At 35.8% G+C, this 22,949-nt stretch overlaps 6 protein-coding genes across 7 annotated transcripts; 2 read left to right on the forward strand and 4 right to left on the reverse strand.

The window, feature by feature from the left end:
* The first annotated feature begins 1,348 nt into the window (after positions 1-1,348).
* LOC120202949 (5'-adenylylsulfate reductase-like 5) lies at positions 1,349-4,201 on the forward strand. The gene is made up of 4 exons (XM_039203309.1): positions 1,349-1,603; positions 2,736-2,917; positions 3,280-3,404; positions 3,499-4,201. Exons 1-4 carry the CDS (start codon positions 1,400-1,402, stop codon positions 3,927-3,929), a joined length of 942 nt encoding a protein of 313 aa, XP_039059240.1. The 5' UTR covers positions 1,349-1,399; the 3' UTR covers positions 3,930-4,201.
* LOC120202948 (AT-hook motif nuclear-localized protein 14-like) lies at positions 1,470-21,871 on the reverse strand. The gene is made up of 7 exons (XM_039203308.1): positions 21,478-21,871; positions 20,408-20,460; positions 19,872-20,003; positions 19,493-19,645; positions 19,100-19,388; positions 18,549-19,014; positions 1,470-1,481 (listed from the first exon to the last, which is right to left on the reverse strand). Exons 1-6 carry the CDS (start codon positions 21,830-21,832, stop codon positions 18,962-18,964), a joined length of 1,035 nt encoding a protein of 344 aa, XP_039059239.1. The 5' UTR covers positions 21,833-21,871; the 3' UTR covers positions 1,470-1,481; positions 18,549-18,961.
* Positions 5,619-7,032, forward strand: LOC120202945 (protein CANDIDATE G-PROTEIN COUPLED RECEPTOR 7-like). The gene has a single exon (XM_039203303.1). The coding sequence runs from the start codon at positions 5,631-5,633 to the stop codon at positions 6,960-6,962; it is 1,332 nt and encodes a 443-aa protein (XP_039059234.1). The 5' UTR covers positions 5,619-5,630; the 3' UTR covers positions 6,963-7,032.
* Positions 8,468-9,277, reverse strand: LOC120202783 (BON1-associated protein 2-like). Its single transcript, XM_039203156.1, has one exon. It carries the CDS (start codon positions 9,275-9,277, stop codon positions 8,468-8,470), a length of 810 nt encoding a protein of 269 aa, XP_039059087.1.
* Positions 10,258-13,237, reverse strand: LOC120202947 (probable low-specificity L-threonine aldolase 1). Of its 2 annotated transcripts, none has more exons than XM_039203305.1 (10): positions 13,059-13,237; positions 12,350-12,797; positions 11,940-12,051; positions 11,767-11,817; positions 11,586-11,657; positions 11,366-11,498; positions 11,170-11,228; positions 10,905-11,005; positions 10,613-10,679; positions 10,258-10,424 (listed from the first exon to the last, which is right to left on the reverse strand). In XM_039203305.1, exons 1-10 carry the CDS (start codon positions 13,135-13,137, stop codon positions 10,386-10,388), a joined length of 1,161 nt encoding a protein of 386 aa, XP_039059236.1. In that variant the 5' UTR covers positions 13,138-13,237; the 3' UTR covers positions 10,258-10,385. The 2 variants fall into 2 exon arrangements, with proteins under 2 accessions (XP_039059236.1, XP_039059238.1); XM_039203307.1 differs by having other exon boundaries at positions 12,350-12,877; positions 13,059-13,140.
* On the reverse strand, positions 14,116-16,054 carry LOC120202951. The gene is made up of 8 exons (XM_039203312.1): positions 15,940-16,054; positions 15,711-15,788; positions 15,518-15,573; positions 15,093-15,150; positions 14,814-14,924; positions 14,590-14,685; positions 14,389-14,460; positions 14,116-14,225 (listed from the first exon to the last, which is right to left on the reverse strand). The coding sequence occupies exons 4-8, from the start codon at positions 15,123-15,125 to the stop codon at positions 14,163-14,165; spliced, it is 375 nt and encodes a 124-aa protein (XP_039059243.1). The 5' UTR covers positions 15,126-15,150; positions 15,518-15,573; positions 15,711-15,788; positions 15,940-16,054; the 3' UTR covers positions 14,116-14,162.
* Positions 21,872-22,949: the final 1,078 nt, after the last annotated feature.

The following is a 22,949-nucleotide window of genomic DNA, read 5'->3' on the forward strand; positions in this document are numbered from 1 at the left end:
TCAATGACCAATAATTTGATAAGCCTACCTATATGAATCTATTAATACTCAGGAAAATAGGTTGAATAAAGAAAATATGACCTTACATAAGGAGACAAATCATCATAACTCAATGTTAATACATTTTTTTATGCTGATCTTCAAGTACGATTTAAAATTTACATATTTTCATGATGATTTTTTTCGAAGCATATATGGAATACATTTAAAAATTAGAATTGAGAATCGAAATTTTAGAAAAGATTTGAAACATTTGGAGTCGCACTTGCAATAATAAAAACTATCACACATATTTATAGAATTTAGTAGTAATTGGATTGGCGATACATGTCAACATCTTAATCATATTAGACTTACAAGTACCTAGATTATTCTATGGATAATTCTAGACATAATATTAAATCTTATAAATATTTAATTTTTTATGAATATTTTTATACATATATATTAATATTATTTTTAAATAAATATATAAATAATTATTAAGAATTATCTATAAAGAAGGAAATGGATGAATATTTAACATGCTAGCTTTACTAGTTAACTTAATAACCGAAAAGGATCATGTATATGCAGGACAGTGCCGCGATACCGGTTGAAGGACAAAATATAATTGATCAATAAAATGAGAGAACAAAATATAATTAATCATAGAAAATGAGGAGGCATAGAAAATTTGAAGGTCTAATTTAATATTTATCCACATATATTTTTAAATTATAAAAAAATAGAGAGTCAATAGCCTCCTGGGCCGAAGCATAACTTTATCCTATGCTTCGACCCTGTATATATGCGCACAAAAACACGCTAAAGATATCCAATTCAGACCGTCGTTAATATTTTAACGGAAAATGAGGACTCAACAAAGTAACTTCTTATAATCGAAAACTAATTTATAACTTTTAATAATTGAGACTAAACAAAACAATATCATATATTATTTGTATTCTTTTCCTTATAATTTAACCATATTATTCATGTATCATTTAAATCTATAGATTTTTTAAAACCCAAAAAGTACAGATTAAATTGACCTAATTAAAGTAACTAAATATACTATTTACATATAGCACAGGGAGTAGTGACGGAATTTAACCGAAACCATATAAATATTTCGAAACAGCGAAAACAACACGGTCTTTTTTGTTTACCTACGTTAAGCATTTAGGCCCACACGGTGAGGTTCAGCTCCCAACCCACCACCATCATCAAATTCGTCAGAAAAATTATAAATATTCTTCAAATTCAGCTTTCCAAATCTTAACAAAGATTTCCAGAAAGAAAACGCTGCAGATTTTTGCACACTTTCACATCTTTTTTCTCCGATAATTAGTATTTGATTTAATTTTTTCTGGGTTTCAATCTCCCCATTTTCTTCTTCTTATTGTTGTTGTTTTGAATGTTATTTCTTTTATATTTGTTTTACAATTCAAATCCCAAAATGGGTTCTTGTTCTTCTCTTTTTTTGTTGTTTTATATCACTGCTATCTATTCAATAAGCTGCGCTTTTGGCTCTCCTATTTGCTCCCACGAATCCGATGTGTTCATAAAAAATCTTAGCTTCCAATGCTCTCCTACGATCTCTCCAATTCCTCCTCTCGAGGTATGTTTTTCTCGTATCAATTTATTGTGGAATTCTTATTTCTTGATTTTTAGATTGTTTTTTTCTTGGTATTTGTGATTTTTTCTAATGGAATTTGTGGCTCATTTGCTGTTAAATGATGAAGAAACAAGCGGAAATGAAATAGTAAAATTTATTAGCCTTTCATTCTATAGCATTAGTCATGTTTAAGGGCTATGATTATTTATTTTCTTGCTGAAGATTTAGAATTGAGATACTATTATACATTTCAAAAGCATGATCAGTGAGCATCCAGCATTTAAGACTACCATGGGCCAAATGGCTATGTCAAAGTAATAGAGATGCACCTCAAGTATTATATTTTAAGATTTAAGCTTTATGCAATTCAGCTCGAATAAGCCGTATTAGAGGAGATCACTCGGTTTCCTAAAGCTTTGATTGAAGATATGAAACATTGAATTTGTTTGATTTAGTGGCATCCTTGTAGCTCTTTGGCAGATGCATTAGTTTGATTAGATTGTGGCTAGAAAGGAATCGAAATGGCTCGATTACTGTGAATGTAATTTTTCTTTTAGCTTTTTATGGTTGGATCTTGACTTTCTTTATAAATGAACGAAAATGTTGTAACTTAGTACATGCCCTAATATGCCAGTTTTAGAAAACATATGCATTGATGTCCATGAATCAAAAGTCAAATCATGGCATACCCATCCTCTTGTTTCTGCTTTCACAAGCATTTTATGGGATATAATTTGAAATGAGTGGTCGTTCGAGCATGTATCTTCCTAGTTTCTTAAGTTGAACCTGTGCAAGCAGCATTCAATCGTATGTGTAATGTATGCACCCATCAAAAGCATTATGTTCCCCAACCTGAAGTTCTTGATTGTATGTTAGCGTTAACGATTTCTGTGTTCAACTCAAAGTATTGGAAAGAAAGCTGAAAGATTCAAGTTAACCATCACTAAAGTTGGTATTGTTTAAAACAAAATTCATTTTTTTAGAAAAGTGTGCATTTTCTAAGATCATTTTGCCATCGGATTGTAGTTATTTTCTAGGTTTTATAATTTACATCTCTTTCAGTATTTTAACGGCAAACAGTATGATATGTATATGTGCATATATATATATATATATATATTCATTTTGTTTGCAGGTGGACAGCAACTTCTTGGCCAGAGCATTGACTTCCAAACAGAGAAATGGTTACGCTTCCGTGCTCTTTTATGCTTCCTGGTGCCCATTTTCACGCAGCATGCGTCCAAAATTTGACATTCTCAGTTCCATGTTTCCTCAATTGGAACATCTGGCAGTTGAAGAGTCTTCAGCTTCACCAAGGTGCGTAGCTACTCAGATTGCTTTCATGCTGGTGTTTGTGCACGTTGAATTCTTTTTATCATGTTACTTGTATGTTCTCGACTACAAAGGTTGTCAAACCTTAACATGGACATATTCTCGGATAATGCTATGCGGAGTAATAATTTTAGCAGTTAGAATTGAACCACATGTAGTGTTTACTATGTCCAACATATAGTCGGATAATTGATTATCCTTTTACGAAGAATCCATATGAAGGTGACCTTGCTTCATTATTCGTGCATGATAGAGGATTATCGATCAAACAAACTGTTCTTTTGCGGTCCCTTTGAATCTAATTAAAAAGTTCAAAACTAACACCTTTGGCATTTGTTGTATCACAGTATATTTTCAAGGTACGGAATTCATAGCTTGCCGTCAATCTTAATTGTGAACCAGACATCAAGTATACGATATCGTGGTCCAAAAGGTCTCTCCTCAATTGTACTATTTTACGAGAAAACAGCAGGTACTTACTCTCCTATGCGAGTTCCTTGTATTGAAGCCTAGCTTGTAAGTTGAATGCAATTACATGTTTCTTAACACCAGTGTTTGCTTTTCAGGATTTGAACCCGTTCAATATGTTTCTGAGGACGAACCGGTCGCATCAGGAGACGACAGTAAATATGTGATACAACTGTGGAACGAGGCATTCTCAACAGAGATAGTAAAAAGGGACCCCTACTTAGCCTTTTCCGTGTTGTTTCTATGTTTAAGACTACTTCTATCAATATTCCCCAAAGTACTATCTCGTCTCAAAACAATCTGGGTTTCGTATTCTCTACATTTGAACTTGGAAATATTCGGCGAGACAAGTCAGCTGTTTGCACGAGCCCTTCACATGGTCGACGTGAGGAGAGTTTGGACCAAGTTGAGGCTATGCAAAGCCAGGAACTTTCACCAAGGCGCACAGAGCGCCCGTGTTTGGGCCTCTTCAATGGCTTCGGTCTCTTTGGGAAGATCTTCTTCAGGTAGATCCTCATCCCAGTCCTAGTTTGTTGGAAGAACTCCTGGATCAGACTGTATTACAAACCAATGCAAAGCTTCGGTACGTTAAGTCCTCTCTTGCGCGCACACGTTGAATGTCGAATTCTATTGATAGTGTTGAAACTTGATATGCATGTTTCGAGTTGGGGGTTGATTTTCTGGGAGGAAACCAACTAGAGCTAGCATATAAATCTGGGAATCAGCCTTTTCTTTCTTTTTCCCTTGTATGTGTATATGTACTTTGCAGATCAGTGGAATGTGTAAGCTTTACTTGAAGCATTTTTCTCTCAATTATTAAAATACACTTCACTTTACCGTGATTTTCTATATAGGGTAAACTACCTATTTACTTATTTACTTATTGATGGAATAAAATTAATGAAAAATAATAAAAGAATATATGTTTGAATCGTGTTAATTTTTTAACTGTGAGTGACCAAAACAGAAATGAAATGCTTTATTTTAAACTATTTTCATTAAACGATGTACAACGTGTGTATGTGTGTATTTTTTTTATAAAATAAACTTATTATATTATAATTAATTTTTCATTCAATTTAATTTTTATTTTTTTATTAAACTGGGGTAAGTACATGGCTCTCAACAGTTGAACATTAAATCCTCGTACCTCTGGCATTCTTATTGCTCGAATTCGGGACCTCAAAGAATAATAACATTTTCATTTCCACTTGGGGGCGTTTGGTTCAGGGTATCTCACATTACCAGGGGAATTGAATGTTATTTCCCCGTTTGGTTGGCAAACATTTCCAGCCCCCGGTAATAAGTTATTCCAACAATAGTGTTTTGGGGGTATATTATCGGGAATGTGATTACTCCATTCCTTTAGGTATTGTTACATTCTCGACGTTTTGGACTAAAATGCCATTAATTTTTTTTTCAAAAATATCCTTCTGTCGTTGAATAAAAAAATTCTACGAAGGTTAATTTACAAATTTATCCTTAAACTATATTAAATTTACAAAAAAAAATCCATAATTAGAATTTTATATGAAGTTTAGGGGTTAAAATAAAACTTTACCCTTTCATTAAATCTATTTATCTTTTCAAATTTGTAAAAAAATATATAAATTTTATGAATTTAATTTTTTTAAAGAAAATATATAAATTAATTATAGTAAAATTCAACTTGTTAAAAAAATAAATATGTAATAAGGATAATTTGGTAAAATATATATTCCAATAATATTTTATTCCTTTAACGAAACACTGTAATATTACATTCCTGCTAAACGAACCAAACACAAAATACAACATTCCCAGTAATCTTATTCTCACGGGTAATCTTACATTCCCAGTAATCTTATTCTCACCGGTAATCTAATATTCCGTGAACCAAATGCATCGTTAGTGTCCAGGACACTTGGGTTGTGCATATCCCTAAAAGATTTAAATATAAGTTGGCATAATAATAAAATTATATTTTAATCCCTAAAAGTTATAATTTTTAACAATTTCATACAATGGCATCTCTTTAAAATTGTCTCCATGAAATGAACATGTGTCCTTTGTTCCTTCCCCCACAATCTGCCGTATCTTAGCCACATAAACCGTTCCTCTGTGACTTTTACTACAATTATTATCAACCATAACATTGTTTTTTCAATCAAAATTCTCACCCAAAATGCTCAGATTTGTTCACAATTGAGTCACTCTTTCTCCTCCTCTGTCCATCCACAACAATTCACACATGATGAACCATTTCAATCCCTGTAAAACATGTTATACGTTGTTGTTTCTTCTCTCGATCATCCCGTTTTCGTTTTCCGAGATCAAGAACACTCGGGTTCTGGATGATTATCGGACGATGATCTTATTCGAGAGCTTCGGATTCGGTAAACACGGCCATGTATCGATCTCGGTGACCAACGTTTCGTTGGCGGCGAGGCACGGAAACACGAAATTCAACCCTTCTTTGATGGGGTTCTTCGTTGCGGACGTCCCTTCGTTCCGAAGTATTTGGAACTATTCGATGCATGATAGAACATTTTGCGTTTTAACGAGTCGGTATGCGAAGCTCATATTCAAGTTTGATAACCTTAAACCGGACTCGACGTACACCGGTTCGATCGAAATTGGTGAACCGAACGAATACAATTTGGTGTTCGGGAACTGTCAGCCGGACGTCGAAGTATCGATGCACGTTCATACGGAGATGTACAACCTTAAAGATGGCGAAAAAGATTTCTTGTCGGCCGGAAAAACGCCGTTGCCGAAGTTTTATTTTCTCTTGTTTTTAGTATATGCAGCGTTTTTCATTGTATGGGTCATTGCATGTAAGAACGAATGGCCTAGGGTTGAGAAGATACATATGATAATGGGTGCATTGCTTCTTTCCAAGTGCCTAAAAATGATATGTGCCTCCGAAGACACGACTTATGTCCGAAATACCGGCACCCCCCACGGTTGGGACGTCGCGTTTTACGTGTTCGGATTCTTCAAAGGCATCATGTTGTTCACCGTAATCATCTTAATCGGCACCGGCTGGTCGATACTCAAACCCTACCTCCAGGAACGAGAGAAACAAGTCCTGAAGACGGTGATCCCGTTACAAGTCCTTGAGAACATTGTATACGTCGTGATAAACGAGACCGGTCCGGCGACGAGGGATTGGATGACGTGGAACCAATTGTTCCTATTGATCGACATCGCGTGTTGTTGCGTCGTGTTCTTCCCGATCATCTGGTCGATCCGGAGCCTGAAAGAGGCGTCGAAACGGGACGGAAAAGCCGCTAAAAACCTCGAGAAACTCACACTCTTCAAGCAGTTCTACATAGTGGTGATAGTCTACTTGTATTTCACTAGAATCGTGGTGTCCGCCATTGGAGCATTCTTGAATTACAGGTTCGCGTGGCTGGTCACTGTGCTGGAAGAAGGCGCCAGCTTGGTTTTCTATGGGTTTATTTTCTATAATTTTCAGCCGACGGAGAAGAATCCATATCTGGTGGTTAATGATGAGGAAGAAGAGAATGCAGCTGCTCAAATGATGGAAGAAGACGATGATGATCCATTTGAACTATAGTGTGTGGTGGTGGGGATTTTGTTTCAAGACTAGATTTGTAATAATCTTGAATTAAAACTAATTAGGGTTTTGTTTTCTATGTCAATTCAAGAGAGAGAATTATATTTTTTATAAACAATCTGAGCATATATCATCAATTTGCAAACCATTTTTGTAAAAAAAAACTAATACTTTTATGATATTTTTTTTATATTTATCGTTTGATATATTCAATTTATTGATTAATTAATTTAAAATTGTGTATTGTCAAATTTTATTATATAGAATAAACTTTTTGACCTAGTCTCAAGACTTATTTTCACCGTCGACATCATTAATGTCATTGAATATCCTCCAAATATTTATAAATCTTAAATCCTTAAATTTTATATATCTAAATTCCTAATCTCAATGTCAATTATTGTTGTTGTATGTTACCGTCGTCGTCGAATGTCCACCCATTATCAAACCTCCACTATCAATCAATAATGAATAATTCGACAATGAAATATGAAATCTAAGGATTTAAACTTAGGAATTTGGGGATTATAGAATTTTGAATAATTTAAGGATTTTAGGGGAGTTTTTAGAAAATTTATGATTTTGGTTTATATTTTAAAAAATAAAATTAAAGGGAAATTAAAAAGCATGTTATATGTCAAGTACTGACTGGATAATAGATTTTTTAATGACCGTTAACGGTCAGGCATTTGGATTGATCAGAGAAAATTTTAGTCATCTAAAATCAATAAGAGATATTTTTGACACTTAAGTTTTAATTAAGCCTTTAAATTAATCTTCAAACCTTAAAATATTTTATATCAGTTCTTAAAATATGATTCTCACTCTAAATTAAACTTTAAACTTTGAAAAAATTATATTAGTCCTCAAACTATCAGTATCATCTCATTTAGATCATTTCTCTAATGTGACATTAACTTTACTAGTTAGAAAAATATCTTAGGAATTGAACATTTGACCTTCTATAACTTTATCAGGACCTTCAAAATCAAATTAAATTTGCTTTAGACATTCAAAAACATATTAACTTTTTAGAAGATCACATGTTCAATTTCCAATACTTTCAATAATCAGTAGAGTTAATGTCCCATTAATAGAAGGATTAAAGTATTAATAATTTGAGGAATGATATAGAATGCTTTAAAGTTTAAGGATCAATTTAGAATGAGTCGGAAAATGATTTTTTTTAATTAGAGACTAATTTAAAATAGAATCATAGTTTAGGGTCTTCCTGTACAATTATCTCAATTTATTAGGATATGCAAGTAGAGATTTTGAAGCTACAATCACAAGGAGTAGTCGATGCATATACATACATGTAAATACAATTATTTTAATCAAAATATAATATATAAATGAAATCATAATTATAAAAATATATCTATATAATTAAAATCAAAATTTTATCAAAAAAAAATTAAAATTAATCATTATAAAATATAAATAAAATAAAATTCACGTATGATAAAGTTAAAATGAATCATTAATCATCCACGGAGCTCAAGTTACAAACTTAGATTACTACCACCTCCATGCTTCTTCTTATTTTTCTTCTTATCACCACCGCCGCCGCCGGCGTAAGTGATCGAAATCTCACATCCCAAAATCTTAATCAACTTCTTATTACCTTCACCCTTCTTCCCCTTCGGTTTCATGTTCTGGTCCGAAGCGCCGATGATCGACCCAGCTGGACATTTCATCGCCCGCCTCTCTGCCTCTTCTTTTTCTTTCTCTTTCTTGGTCCATTCTTTTATTTCCGTTGCTTCTTCAATTTGATTATCAGCTTGTGGGTTATACAACCCGTTCGCGATCGCCGCCGCCACGACTGACGCAGACGGTCCTATGTCGGAGTTGCAAAGCGAGCCCCCGTTCACCATGCTGCCGCTATGGCCTTCCGGTATTAACTTGAGGCAAACTTCCATGTTGAGGATCCCTTTCGTCTTCCCCTTGGGACGGCGCAATTGAACTGCAACGGTACCGGTGGTATAGGCCACCGTGGCCGGTAACTCGAGGATATCATTCAAGGGGACGTTAACGTATGCTATCGTAGCGTCTTTATCCCATCCAGCCGCGCAAACCTCGACGGAAATGGCGGCGTCATCGGAGTTAAGGAACTTTTCATCGGCTAGGAACGTGAACTTGTGGTTCCATGCCGGGTTTTTTCCGCCGGTCTGGTCTACATTCGTGGCCTGCCTGTTGCTTTCGTCGTGTTGGAGCCAAACGACGGCGTAGGTCTTCATGTGTTTGGAGACCGAGTGTAGGTCTTGGGCGGAGACGAGAGTGACATCGAGAATCCCGGAAGATGTCGAAGTCATTTTTTCGTCGGCGGAGGAGCGGGATGATGACGGAGAAACCTCCCAAACCTGCGCTAGTCGAGCCAACGACGACAATTGAACTGAAAGGTCTTATGACCATGAAAGATTGAGGGAAGTAAAACGAGGGGACATTAATGGAGGATTCTTTACGAGAAATTGTAGGATAGTTTGTTAATTTCCATTGTTTTTCTTATCATTTTTCTTATTTTTGGATAATTTGTTGATTTTTTTTTCAATTTATGAGTCAAAGTTTGCTTAAATTAAATCTTTGTTAATGGTTAAAAATATTAAGTCAAATAAACGTGGAATTATGACTCATTTTAAATTAATTTCTAAAATTTTAAGTATTTTAATTTCATCTATAAATTGTGAATTTCATTTTAATTAATCCTCAAACGTTTATATGTTTCAATTTCATCTCCAAATTATGACCCTTAATCTAAACTAATCTCTAAACTTTTGAATATTTCAATTTTATCTCACACTATCGATATATGATCATTTGATCTCCTGATAATAAAACTGTTAAGCTAAGCTATATTATTATATGTTCCAAAAAAATAAAATTTAGGTTAAATTATGATTGAAACTAATTATATATTTAGATAAATATGAGGATGAAATTGGAATATTCAAAAGTTTGAGGATCAATTTAAAATAAAAATCATATTTTAGGGATGAAATTGGAACATCTAAAAGTTTAAGAGTTACTTTAGGATTGGGCCATAGTTTGAGGATGAAATTGAAACATACAAACGTTTGAAGACCAATTTAAAATGAAAGTTATAATTTAAGGACACATGGTGTAATTAACTCAAATATATTAATCATATTTGGTAAACTACTTATGAAGTCATCCAACTATTCTCACAACTCCGATTTGGTCACTCAAGTATTTTTTTAAAATCATATCTAAAATTATATTTTGGTCACTTACCATTAAAAAATTAACAGTAATATTGACGTGTCACCATAGGATAATATCATATCACCGTTGATTTTATTAATTTCAATGAAGCACTTTACTTATTACATGAATAGTGTCTTCAAGCACATGAGATTTCCAACTCTTCCAAGTGTTCATTGATCAACTGTTACCAAATGTGTCTTAGTTGCCATTTTCCTCTTGCAGTCCTGAGAAAACTTGCTGCAACATTCAAAGAAGAATAGGTGAACACTATAGTAAGTTCATGAAAAAAATCATGAACACTTATGTTATTCGGACTCCGACCCGAGTACGAGCCCGAGTACGAGTACGTCTCTCGTATTAGTACACCTATTTTTTAAAAAATACATTCACATATTTAGTGGTTCGTTTACATTTGAATTGATCACCTGAAAGCGTGACAATGTGTACTGCACATCACTTGATGAAATTTGGTGGTGAAGGACAATTCTCATCCTGAATGACCAAAAAGAACAAAGGAGACAACCGTTAGAAAGTCCGATAACCGAAGTCTATGTTAACTCGACTCTTTATTTCGTCTAAAATATACGTCTTCGACGTAAGTTCGGACAGATATACGACGGTATGATCCTTGAAACAAAGTGAGCATGTAATCCTTTGTTCTTGCATGTTCACCGGAATAAGCAACATCCTGGGTGATACTTGAGGGAGTACACTGACCTGTATGGACCCCGTGGCATCACAAACACGCCATGTTCCGCTAAATGCTCGGATAGTTTCTCTGCAGTGATTTCCGATCCCTTCACTATGTCGAAGACTATCTGGTAACATAAACGTAATTAGAAGATTATAAGCTTGGTAGCCGTTATAGCAACTCTATTACTCGATAAACCGAATCGGAACTCGAACTGTGGAACCTGATTTGGATTGTGTTAGCAAAGGGGCACATTGCCATTAATGTAAGTTCAATAACTAGATTACTCACAATATTGGTTTCCACCGAAGCAACGTTCACTCTTAGGCCTTTGATTTGATTTAGTCCCTCTGAAACCATATAAACCGGCACAAAGTCGATGAGTTTATAGGTAAGTTCGAGGACAGAAAGCACCCGATAGAGGTAATGGAGGCTCTTCCGGACCGTAAAATTCGATGTATATAATCAAAGAAACCAATAGTTTTACCTGCTAAAAACTTTGCATTCTTGTGATCATGCTCAAGCTTTCCGAGATTCTCTTGCAAAGCAACCAATGCAGCGGCACAAATGAAACCGACCTGCCTCATCCCGCCACCTAAGGTTTTCCGAAGTATTCTAGCCTAAAATACAAAGAAGGAAAACGGATTTCGATGACAATTTTTCATAAATTGCAGAGAAATTTTAGCTGCAGAAGTTTGTTTTTTTACCTTGGCAATAAAGGTTTTCGAGCCAACGATGACTGATCCGACCGGAGCGCCCAGACCTTTTGATAGACATGCCTAACACATCGAAAATCGACAGAGAAAAAAAGAAACTCCCTTGATACATAACAACACCAGATTGCAAAATGAGATTAAATAACCAACAATGTTGACACGAAGAGCATACTGAGACTGAATCGGCAGCTTGTACAAGCCTATCTACCGGAACTCCGAGTGCCTGGCGGACGAACGCTTTGGTTAGGTACTTGGAAACAGGACAATTGTCACATAAACTTTAATTATGCAGACATACACACAGATCGAAGGCTAATTATACGAAATGTACAGAGACTAAGTTACCACAGATGCATTGAAAATACGAGCCCCGTCAATGTGAAGCTTCAAACCATGCTTCTTAGCTAGCTCGCCGACTCTGTCTATGTACTCCACGGGCAAGCATCTACCCCCGGTGCTGCATTAAGTAGAAGAAAACTTTTAATGATGTTAACGAGCGATGAAAAGGGAGAAACGAATCGATGAAGAACTTCGACAGACATCAGTTTCATCCTATAGAACTTAGGCAGAATCCGGAGCATCAATACGGACATTACACGCATATACTCGAAAACCAGCCCCGACACTCCGTCATCCGATAAAAGATTGTGGACACAACATGGAGTATGGACATAGAAAACATACTGAAACGGAACGATTTGAATGCATATGTTATCATTGTCAAACAGAAACAAAAAGGAGAGCCATAATCTTACTTCCCATGCGGACTCTCCAAGCAAATCAGCCTTGTAGTCGGGTACACAAGCTCTCCTTTTGGGTCTCGAATGGCGGCTTCAATTGAATTGATGTCCATCGTTCCGTCTTCGTTGTTCTTCACCGGCCTTGGATGCACTCCCCCTATTGTCGAAATACCACCATTCTCAGAGATATGTATATGTGAACTGTCTCCGAGAATGACTTCGCTTCCCCTAATATCACAATGAACCAGAACACTAACGAGGTTACTCATGGTGGTCGACGGGACAAATAGACCGGCCTCCTTGCCTAACATCCTCGCCACTTCCGATTCTAACCGGAAGGCAGTCGGATCAGTACCCAAGACATCATCATCAACTTCAGCAGCTGCCATTGCAGCCTTCATTGCCTCGGTTGGTTTAGTGACCGAATCAGATCGAAGATCAACCGTTCTCATCGCCATGTTCTCTGAAACCAATCCCGGAACGAAAACTAGTCTATACCCCCACCAAAGTAGTTCAAAACAACCCTGAAAACATTTATTTTGCCTGCATAACATTCCGAAAGTCGAATCCGAACTTAATCGAATATCATCTCGTAAGCATGACTACGTGATCAAACTATACTAAGCTCGAATTCATGAAAGAATCCATTGAAGAATATGCACATGCATTCATGTACTCATGCGTATTAAAATAAATAATAGAGAAAGAAAGGGCCATGTTTTACCTGTTTCAAACTTTCTGCAGATTCCCTTCACTGAAACAATCGACAAAGCTCCTTGTTTCTGCAAAAAATGGAAAATCATTTCAACAAAAAAACCAACAAATTTCCATTTTAGAACAAAGAAATACAATAAATAAAACTACAAGCAAGAGATAATAAACTTTTCCACCTCAATGATCATGAGATTATAGCTTAAACCCTCAGAACCTTACCCTTTATAGCAAAATTCAACCAAATTGCTCTAAGCAACACGACAATATTAATAGACCAACTTGACATTAAATATTAATGTAATAACTTTGAATAATTATCGAGATGTCCCTCCATCCATAAACAGGAGGAAAATGCACGCACCAAGTTAATAACAACGTTGCAAGCACGTACGAAGTTAAGAGCAACGATATCAATCAAGCTAAAACTCGATCGGCTCCATCTTAATTGAAATCTTAATATATATACTCACGTGAGCTTCTTGCTTGTATGATGAGTAACCTTAAAGGCTGAACTTGTTGAAATTTAGCATTCAAAGTTCCTTTTTTTATACGTTTCTCTTATACACATGAGCTTCTTGCTTGTATGATGAGTAACCTTAAAGGCTGAACTTGTTGAAATTTCACATTCAAATTTACTTTTTTTCTACGTTTCTCTTATAAATGAGTTTTTTTTGGTTCTTTGTTTGATGTTTGTTTCCCGAGAAAGAATCCACCATTTATAAATTAGTGGGACGGTTTAGCTTTTGTCTTTATCCTTAATTTGTTTATTTAAAGATGGGGGACAAGGCTATGGTGGAACTCTGCTGTCAGTTGGAATTGTTTATCGATTCAACTGGTTTTATTATGGACTAAATATCGATTTTAACGAACTAATCGTAAACCATCAGCTTTGGATTCAACCGATACGATATCATTTTCTTAAGGATCACCCTTCTCACATCAACTTTCGATCGCTCGACGTCTGTTGGCTCCAATTTCCGATCATTCATCGAACCCCACTCAGGAGTGTGCGGCAACGTTCACACACACACAGTCGCTCGTCATGTTGTAAGTGGTCAATGAGAGATATGCGACTGGCACGAAGAGACGATGAGAGATATGTTGTAAGGGCTCGTCACCTATAGTACGACGCCATAATGTATAGCGAAACTGCTGATGCGGCGGTCACTATGAGCTCCTGCACATGAACGTTCATCACTTGGCATGGTTGGAAGCAAATGAGGCAGGCCCCGGTATCGAGCAAATGGTATGTTACTCGGATTTTGGGGTATCGGATACAGGTATGTTCATCCCTGTACCCATGTCTAAACATGGGTTAGATATCAGTTCAATGATGTTACCTGGTTATTGTAGAGAAAAAGGGGTATATAACCGCCGATGTACTCGATCAAATTCAAAACACCTGTGTATGCCTGCAAGAATACAATCAAAATGTCATCGACGATGCTACAAATAGGAGAAATGAAGTTGAATGTGATGCCACAATCAATATCGTATAACTTTATCGAGGATGGAATTCGAAGTTGAGCAACATCTCGTACCAGAGAGGCCAAAGCAATACAACTGAAAACTAGCACGAGAGAACGGAGAAGTCTTTTTCCCATTCGGATGCCCCGCCCATCATCTTCACCTTCTTCCTGTAGTCGATATCAAAATTCAATAATCAAGAACTTTAAGAAACGAAAGTGATGATCAAAGTCAGTACAAGATCCTCATTATATGACATCACTATAAAACACGAATTAAGCTCTTTAAATTGACTCACCGTAAATGTCGGTGATACAGGTGGTTCAAAAAAAAATCGATAAACGAATGCAAAAGCCAAAAACTGCAACGGTTTATATTCAGCATTGCGCTTGATTAAAATCCAAGCTGTCTGCAAAGAAACGAGAGAAAAATGGGGTGAAAGAAAATGTGAGTGATGGGACCACACCATAGCTGCTACACTTTTTTGATATTAGCCATATGCCTGAATTGATGATTTAGAAGCAGAAACATGTACTAAATCGATGCAATAAGGATGCTAGGGATGCATCATACTTACAAATGCAGCGGAAATTGCCAAGTTGATGCGCATATCTTAATCGCTAGCCTTCGAGAACCATAAGCACATTGTAATTCCACACAAGAGTATGTATGACTACCAGACTTTGAAATACCACTAAAGGAGTCGTAACTCGTAACCAATACTAGCATTAAGACCGAGCCAAAACAAATTTGAGTTCTCGCTACCTTAACTTATCAAAAACTATAAAGGAACTTCACAAAATTTTCAATATAATATTCCGCCCGTAAAATGCGGGATGACTATCATCTTTCATGCCCCGCCACTCGAACTTGGGTGTGTGTTGGATATGGATGTGTACAACACAGGTATGTTCGATTTTATTTCAAGTTTTTCCATGTATCAAGCAAACAACATGAGACAGTCTATTACAGAAATTTTCTACTTATGGGTAGTTACGAAACCTTGGCCCCCATGGTACAATCGGCTGCTTATCCGCATATTTCGCATCCTTCGAAACCTAAAAAAATAAAACCAACCAGGTTTCACATCAACATGGTTGCTTAACCATGTTATCCGAAGCATGAAAACCGAATATGTAATCCGGTTTTTACAAATCAGACAAGGGTATTACATTAAGGATTGTCAACTACGTACCTTAAACGAACCATATGTTACACCCTTCTTCTGATTCATTAATTGTGCCATCATGAGTTTGTCATATGCTTTTTCAAGCTGGAAAACATGTATTAGCAAACGGTAAGTACCCCAAAAGTAGGCAGAATCTCTATATCCAGATTTTCGTAATGGAAATTCAATATATAACGAGGTGGACGTTCTTTCTCAACAAGTGCATCGCTTCAATTTTAAGAGAGTCGTAACCTACAAGTTCAGCAGTAGCCTCATCACCTCTCTTGTCAGCTTCTTTGCGTTTTCTTGTGTATACTTGCTTGACCTTTTCAAATCCCTCGATAGGGCTCACACCAAGGACCTGAAAACATACAAGCATTTGGAATACTCATCAATCCGGTCACTAATAACTCGGTACTATGTTCTCCGAATCAACCAAACAGAAAGAGTTCAAAGTTCGGGTTCAAGTCACCGTCGGGATTAGAACTTCCCACTGCAGATGAGGCAGCATAGATCACGATTTTATTCTTCGGAAAAGAAAATCTCTGGGGAAACCTGATCGATTCGAGAACTTATCACAAACGGTAAACACTTGTAGCAAAAAGAAAACCAAACAAGTTAAAATTCAATTACCACATGCTGGTAATAACGCTCTGCCGTACTAGTACTCGGGTTTAAGTGTTTGATACAAGTATATATCCGAAATAGTTATATTCAACTTTTCTAAGTTCTACCATGTATTCAGAGGATCTCGGTGTTCATATCCCAAATCTAGATATGCATCAGATACCGGTTCTCGACATTAGAACTTCAAGAAAAATGAAAAGCCGGAACAACATAGATGACCTTATTACATGATGCTCTACATGCTTGTTGTTCAAAGTAATTCTAAATTTCCTAAGCCAGCAATGAGCAAACAAACACAGCTTATACAGTATATATATATATATATTAAAAATGCTAACTTGCTTTACTTTTCAAATTCGGTATTCAATTTAAACAACACAAAAAAACAGAAATAAATCGAAACAAATGAACAGCAGTTTAAATCATTAGTATTATCTCAAGAGCTTCATAAAAAATCAGCTTATTTTATATGAAGAGTAATTCCATCCTTGTAGGCTAAATTCAGTTAAATTTCACTCACTGCCCAATACGACATCAAAACCAAAGCTTTCCTCCTTTTCCCCTTTCTTTTCCTTCCCGTTTCCTCTATTTTCTCAGAAACCAAACACCAAAAATCTAACAAAACAGAAGACAACTGAAAGGAGGCTAGTATAAGCATTAGCTGAGATAGGAAGATGATAGATTGGGGACTGAATAGTTGTGGATAGAATTTGGTGGTGAAATTCTGGGTTTTGGGCAGTGAAGAACATTAGAGATCGTCAATGCCATTGGATTTTGATTTCCTTTAAAAAAGAGTTGATTTTCTGTTCTTTTGCAAGCTTTGCTGAGAGGGTTTTGTAGGGTTCTTCTTTCCTAATCTCGGAATAGAGCCAAGCCCCTAATTTTCTATGCTAGAGGGGTAAATTCGCAAGAAATTGAAAGTACGAGGTATATTTTCAAAATTTAACCATGTTTAACACTCAGATCATAAAATTACTACAAAAATGGAAAAATAAAAATTGAAAAAAAAACTGAAAATGATGGAATTGCAATTAAATGATTGTTGTCTAATATGGGAAAAGTTGATTTATTAATTTTATTTTTTATTGATATCTTTTAAAATTAAATTAAAGTACTTTATTAATAAAATATTAAATCAAAGTAAATATTAGAAAATTTGAGCTTAAAGTACTGTGAGAAAAAAATTATATGAAATAATTTTATCACGTCAACATATAATTTTTCTATTTAAAAGATGTAATGTAATTTTTTTTAAAATAAAGAATTTATTACAAGAAAAAGATTTATTTATGCAATTAACTAATAATTTTTTTACAATAAATAGTTACCATTTATTGAAAATTAATATATATAATGAACTTTATGGATTTTAATAATAAATTATATATATATAAATAAAATTAACCTAGCAAAAATATAAGCTGAAAATATCAAACTTCAATTCCATTACATCCACATCTTGTAAGATGCACACATAGATATTTAGTACAGTTAAGTTAACATAGGTGGTTCCGGCGGCGGTGGCGGCATAAATACTGGCCCGGCTAATGGTGGTGGTGGTGGTGGCGGTGGCGGTGGAGATGGTGGAACCTTGCGAGGCTCGGGTCTGAAACCATGACGACGACCTTCCATAGGAGGCGGTGGACTTTTGATTGGTTCTTTCTTTTTCGAAACATTGTTAAACTGTTTCCAACGAATCGCTTCCGAGGAAGAACCCAAAACAGCTGCTTCTCCGCCGGCCTGGATTCTCCGGCAGCCATGAGATAGTAGGACGAAACCGAAGATGATCGGCAACCACAAAGCCGCCACCAAAGACTTGACAAAATTCATTTGCTGGTTTATTCACACAATTATGCTTAAAAGTCAAGGGCAACGTAATAATATAGTCGCTATCGACACGTTAATATATCAATCCTTAAACTTTACAATTATTTCCTTATTGGTCCTTGAACTTTTTTCCACATTAGTTCATAACCCTGACAACTCCATTTTTAGTCCATTAAAATCAAAATGACTCAAAATTTATGTCTAGGATTAACGTAAGTTAAAAAAGTTTTAAAGACCAAATTGAGAGAAATTGCCAAATTTAGAGGCTGAAAGTCAATTTCCCCTAATTTTAGAAGATTGAGTAATTAATAATTAATTAAAATTTATAATATCGAGACTTTCAATATAAAAAATCAATTATAATCAAAATATTATAATTACACATTAATATTAAATTCAAATAATAATTACGAGAATTCAAACTCAAATCTTTCTACAATATTAAGAAAAAGAAAACATTTCAACTAAACAAAGGACTAAGATTGTCAAAGGCCCCATCACCTTGCTCCATGCTGTGGCATATTATAGGCTCCATTTCGACCACGGTGAGGGCATCCGATACCACCCTAACCGATATCGAGTAACGTTCTATTCAGTAGCACAGCGAGAGACTCGTATATCATCGGATGTCAGTTTACAAGTAGACCTTCCCACCGTACTCCAAACGGAGCCTAACGTGCCGACCTGTACATGCATATCATATTACACTCTGGTTAAAGGTGGAAGGGACCATGGAGTTGTACATCAATTACGTCTTCGTAAGGAAAAAAAAGTCGGTGACTTAAATATCTATAACGAAACCGTGTTTCGTTCGCAAATCATGTCTATCCGGCGAGCTGATCGTAGACCCCGTTCTGCAGAGATTGACCTGTTTTTCCTGTAATAGCTATTTACTTTCAGCATTTCTTGATGTGAGAGTGCATGCATGTATGTGTGTGTGTGAACGTACACAAGATTCTAACCAGTTAATTCAAACCCGGTTTTATCATCTAGGGAAATCCTCCAATCTGTGGACCGAGGTGCCATATGCATGCCTCGCAGTTGCATCACGAAATGACTTCCTCCAAAACTTTGATGATCGTCATTTCCCGCGATTGGGTTTCTTCCTGAAGTTTCAAAAGCCGAGCGAAAGGCAACATTGGATATTGAAGTCCCTCCAACCGTAGATGGCAACTTGCTGCCGGAGGCGTCACCTTTTGCCCCAGCACTAACTTCCTTCTTGTTGTCTATCGTAAATGTACCGACAATAACCTGTACAGCAATAAATCGAGCATTTGGCTTAATGATAGATACAAGTTCTACAGAAATTCGTTCCAATCCCCTTCCCTGAATCAAAATAATTATAGTACAAATACCTGAACCGGGCCTGCAGCCTTTAGATGTCCACCAACTCCGCCACCAATAATCTGGCCATCTGCACTTGATAGACATACACTGAGTCCACCAGTCCTCCCTCCTATTTCATTCCGAACATAAGATCCTGATAATGAAATGATCTCAAACCGACCCTAATACCATATCAACGAGAAAACAAATCATATTTTGACAGTACAAATTAGCATATTTTAAGCAGATGAAATGCAAATTAACCGAAACAGTAAAAATAAAAAGCTAATATCAAGGCAAGCATACGAGACTTTTTAGGAATATGGGCATGGCAATTGCATCATAAACATCGGAACTATCTTGTTCGATATAAAATAATTACAACAAAACGAGAAAAGAAGCAATTACCTCATATGCAATGTTACCGCCGGATGTTGCCGGTTGGTGAAGAGATGCATTCGAGATTGTACCAGATGCGGACAAAATACATACTTCGCGCTTGCTTTGGTTCATGAACATCAGTATTTTTTGGCCCACGTCCTATTTGGATCAATATATCACGTCAAGAAGGCGAGGAAACAATTCAATTAACATATAGAAACAATACTAAAAGAATCAAGATTGTTGTAAATCAAATTCGTAAATATCAACATTAAAAAAGTAGCCTCACGTCATTGTTTATCGGCTACTACAGCACTGCTATTCTGACTTTGAACCATACTATTATCTACAAATATCACATAATCAATATGACATCTTATTTAACCGAATCATGCTTAGAAGTCCAACCATGCCAATTTTTTAAGGAAGTCAACGATGTAGAAGTTACATTTTAACAGATCACAAAAGTTACAAGGAAACTGGTATGCATCGGATATGTATAACTAATGCCAACATGCATTCAAATCATTAACAAAAGTTTCGGTATGTAATGAATGCCATACCTCTCCAGAAACTACATCAACAACATGTGGAGTAAAACCTTGACCTGCATTGCCTGCATCAGTTAAAGGGTAAAAAGAGCGAGACTTTAAGTATCAAACTGCGACTGCAAGCCATATATAATCAAACAATGACTCAACTTACTTCAGAACCGAACATCATACAACCCCGTTAAACATGAAAGCGGCTATGAAACAGATAGATCATTTATATACATGATATCATGAATCAACCAAGCATCTGAATGCGTTGTATCTATCTATTCCTCCTTATTCTAACACTGTACTATGTATAAACATGTGAATGTGTTGTATCCTAGGTGAAAGTAAACCAGAGGACTTCGATAATGAATCAATACTGGAATGAACTAAGACATTAATATATTGATTAAGTTAACCCAAAATGCCACGACGACAATCACACGATTAGACTTATATCATATTCCCTCCTCCAAAGATTTTACAAAATCGTTTATGCAAAATACCACACATTGATTGAAGATCTAAGGTGAATCATAAACTAACCTTTAAAAAACTTTAAGAGGGGAAGGGGGTCATTTAAAAACAATCAAATAAGGACAATGAACCATAATAATAAGCATTTAAAAAACCTTCAGTTTTCAACAAAATTGCAACAAGCTCCTCAAGCATCTTCAAATTCACAAAAAAGATGCCAATATAGGAGACTAATAGGGAAAGAAAACACATTGAGCAACAAATGTGATGGTTCACGCTCAGTAAACTAAAACAGCCTTAATTTCAAGAAATTTGCAACAAGGCTTCTAGAAAGTTACAATTCAAGACTGGGTACCAAAAAAAGTTACAAAGGCAACATTTTCACAAGCAATCCATCACCCTACCAATTCCAACACTTTGCAACAAAAGCCATTTAAATTCTTTCAAAATGGGGTATCAAAAGTAGACTTACTTTTGCAAAAATACCCCCACAGAGCAATGCACCAAAAACCTTATCAATAACTAACAAATTCGCAACGAACCCCCCCCCCCAAAAGCCATCAAATTCACAGAAAAGGGTACCCAAAAGTAATAAACTTTTTATCAAAAACACCCACCTAATGCAACCAACTGAGACTTCTTCAAAGACCCACCACCGCCACCAAGACCCAACTGTTGTTGTTGTTGCTGTTGCTGCAGTTCTCTCCGCACCTTGGAGCTCAACGACGCCATCTTCTTAGCAGCCAGGGCCTGTTCCGGCGTTCCATACTTCCTAGGCCTCCCTCTCTTCCTCCTCGCCGGCTCCAACGCCGACGTAACCGACAGAGGCACGGAGTGAGGGTACACCATGTGGTGGGACCCTCCACCGTCGTTAGGTAGCAGAAGCCCATTGGTCGGTGACGGAGTTGTGGTGACAGTGTCAGAGTTGTTGCTGGTGAAGTAGTGTTGTTGTTGGGTTTCATTCAGTTCCATTTTTTGAGGTGTTGCAGATTTTTTTAATTTTTTATTGCGATAATTCTGGGATATTTTTTATGGATTTTTAATTTCGGGCACTTGAATCTGCACCGTTGGATTTAGATTTGGGGGCTGAATTGATTGACTTCTGACGTTTGACTGATGACAGATGTACTTATTAATTGGATTTTTTTATTTATATTTTTCTTTTTGGGGTATTTTGGGAACTGAAAATGTTTAGATTCCGAGAATCCTCTCGTTTGTTCACGAGCATAAAGAAATTCCCCTCCAAATAGACAATTTTGCCCCTTATCCAAATTTATCTAGATTCTAAACAAATATATAAGGAAAAAAAATACAAAATGGTATATGATATTTGTTTACTCAATTATATGGTATTGTTTTATTTAGTCCTCTTATTATTGAAAATTATAAAATTATCTCTTAATTATAGAATGTTTTTATAAAATGGTCACTCATTATTCATATATTTAAAATTCGTATTTTTCCTTTAAAAAATTAGCAGGTGTCTAACTCAGACATTAACTTGTTGATTGAGATATGATAAAATTTAGTCTCAAAATCATTTGAGCTGTATTTTATAGATCGACTTCCGTTTACATTATATTATCAAGTCAGCACTTGAAAGATTATACTATCGAGTCAGTGCCTGAAAACAACAACGATGCCCGTAGTCATTATTAAAATATGATTTTATTATTTCTTAGTCAACATGTAATTAAAAATATATATTTATATATGTGTACTGACCTCAAAAATATTTCTGGATCCGACACCATATATATATATATATATATACCCAATTATGTTTCCTCTGTTGTGTTTGTTTCCTGAGAATGTTTGCCAAGAAATGTGGAGTTTAATTAGAGATTTCTATCTTTCTCTCCGCTTATAGATTTAGAAGTAATCGTCGTTCAATCTCGGATCGGATGTCGATTATGTACCGCCGATCATGGATGGATCTAACATGAAGAAATATGTTTCGTTTGATGTGTTGGTTATCTATGCACTTTGAATCGCAAAGTACTTACTAGTGCTGGTCATTCTCGGTACGGTTCTTGTTTCGGAGAATCGAAATTGCCGGCATCAGTGGTTTTCCGAGCTAAAAGGTTCC

This window comes from Hibiscus syriacus, unplaced genomic scaffold (genome assembly GCF_006381635.1).
Source record: "Hibiscus syriacus cultivar Baekdansim isolate YM2019G1 unplaced genomic scaffold, ASM638163v2 tig00009009_pilon, whole genome shotgun sequence".
NCBI lineage: Eukaryota > Viridiplantae > Streptophyta > Magnoliopsida > Malvales > Malvaceae > Hibiscus > Hibiscus syriacus.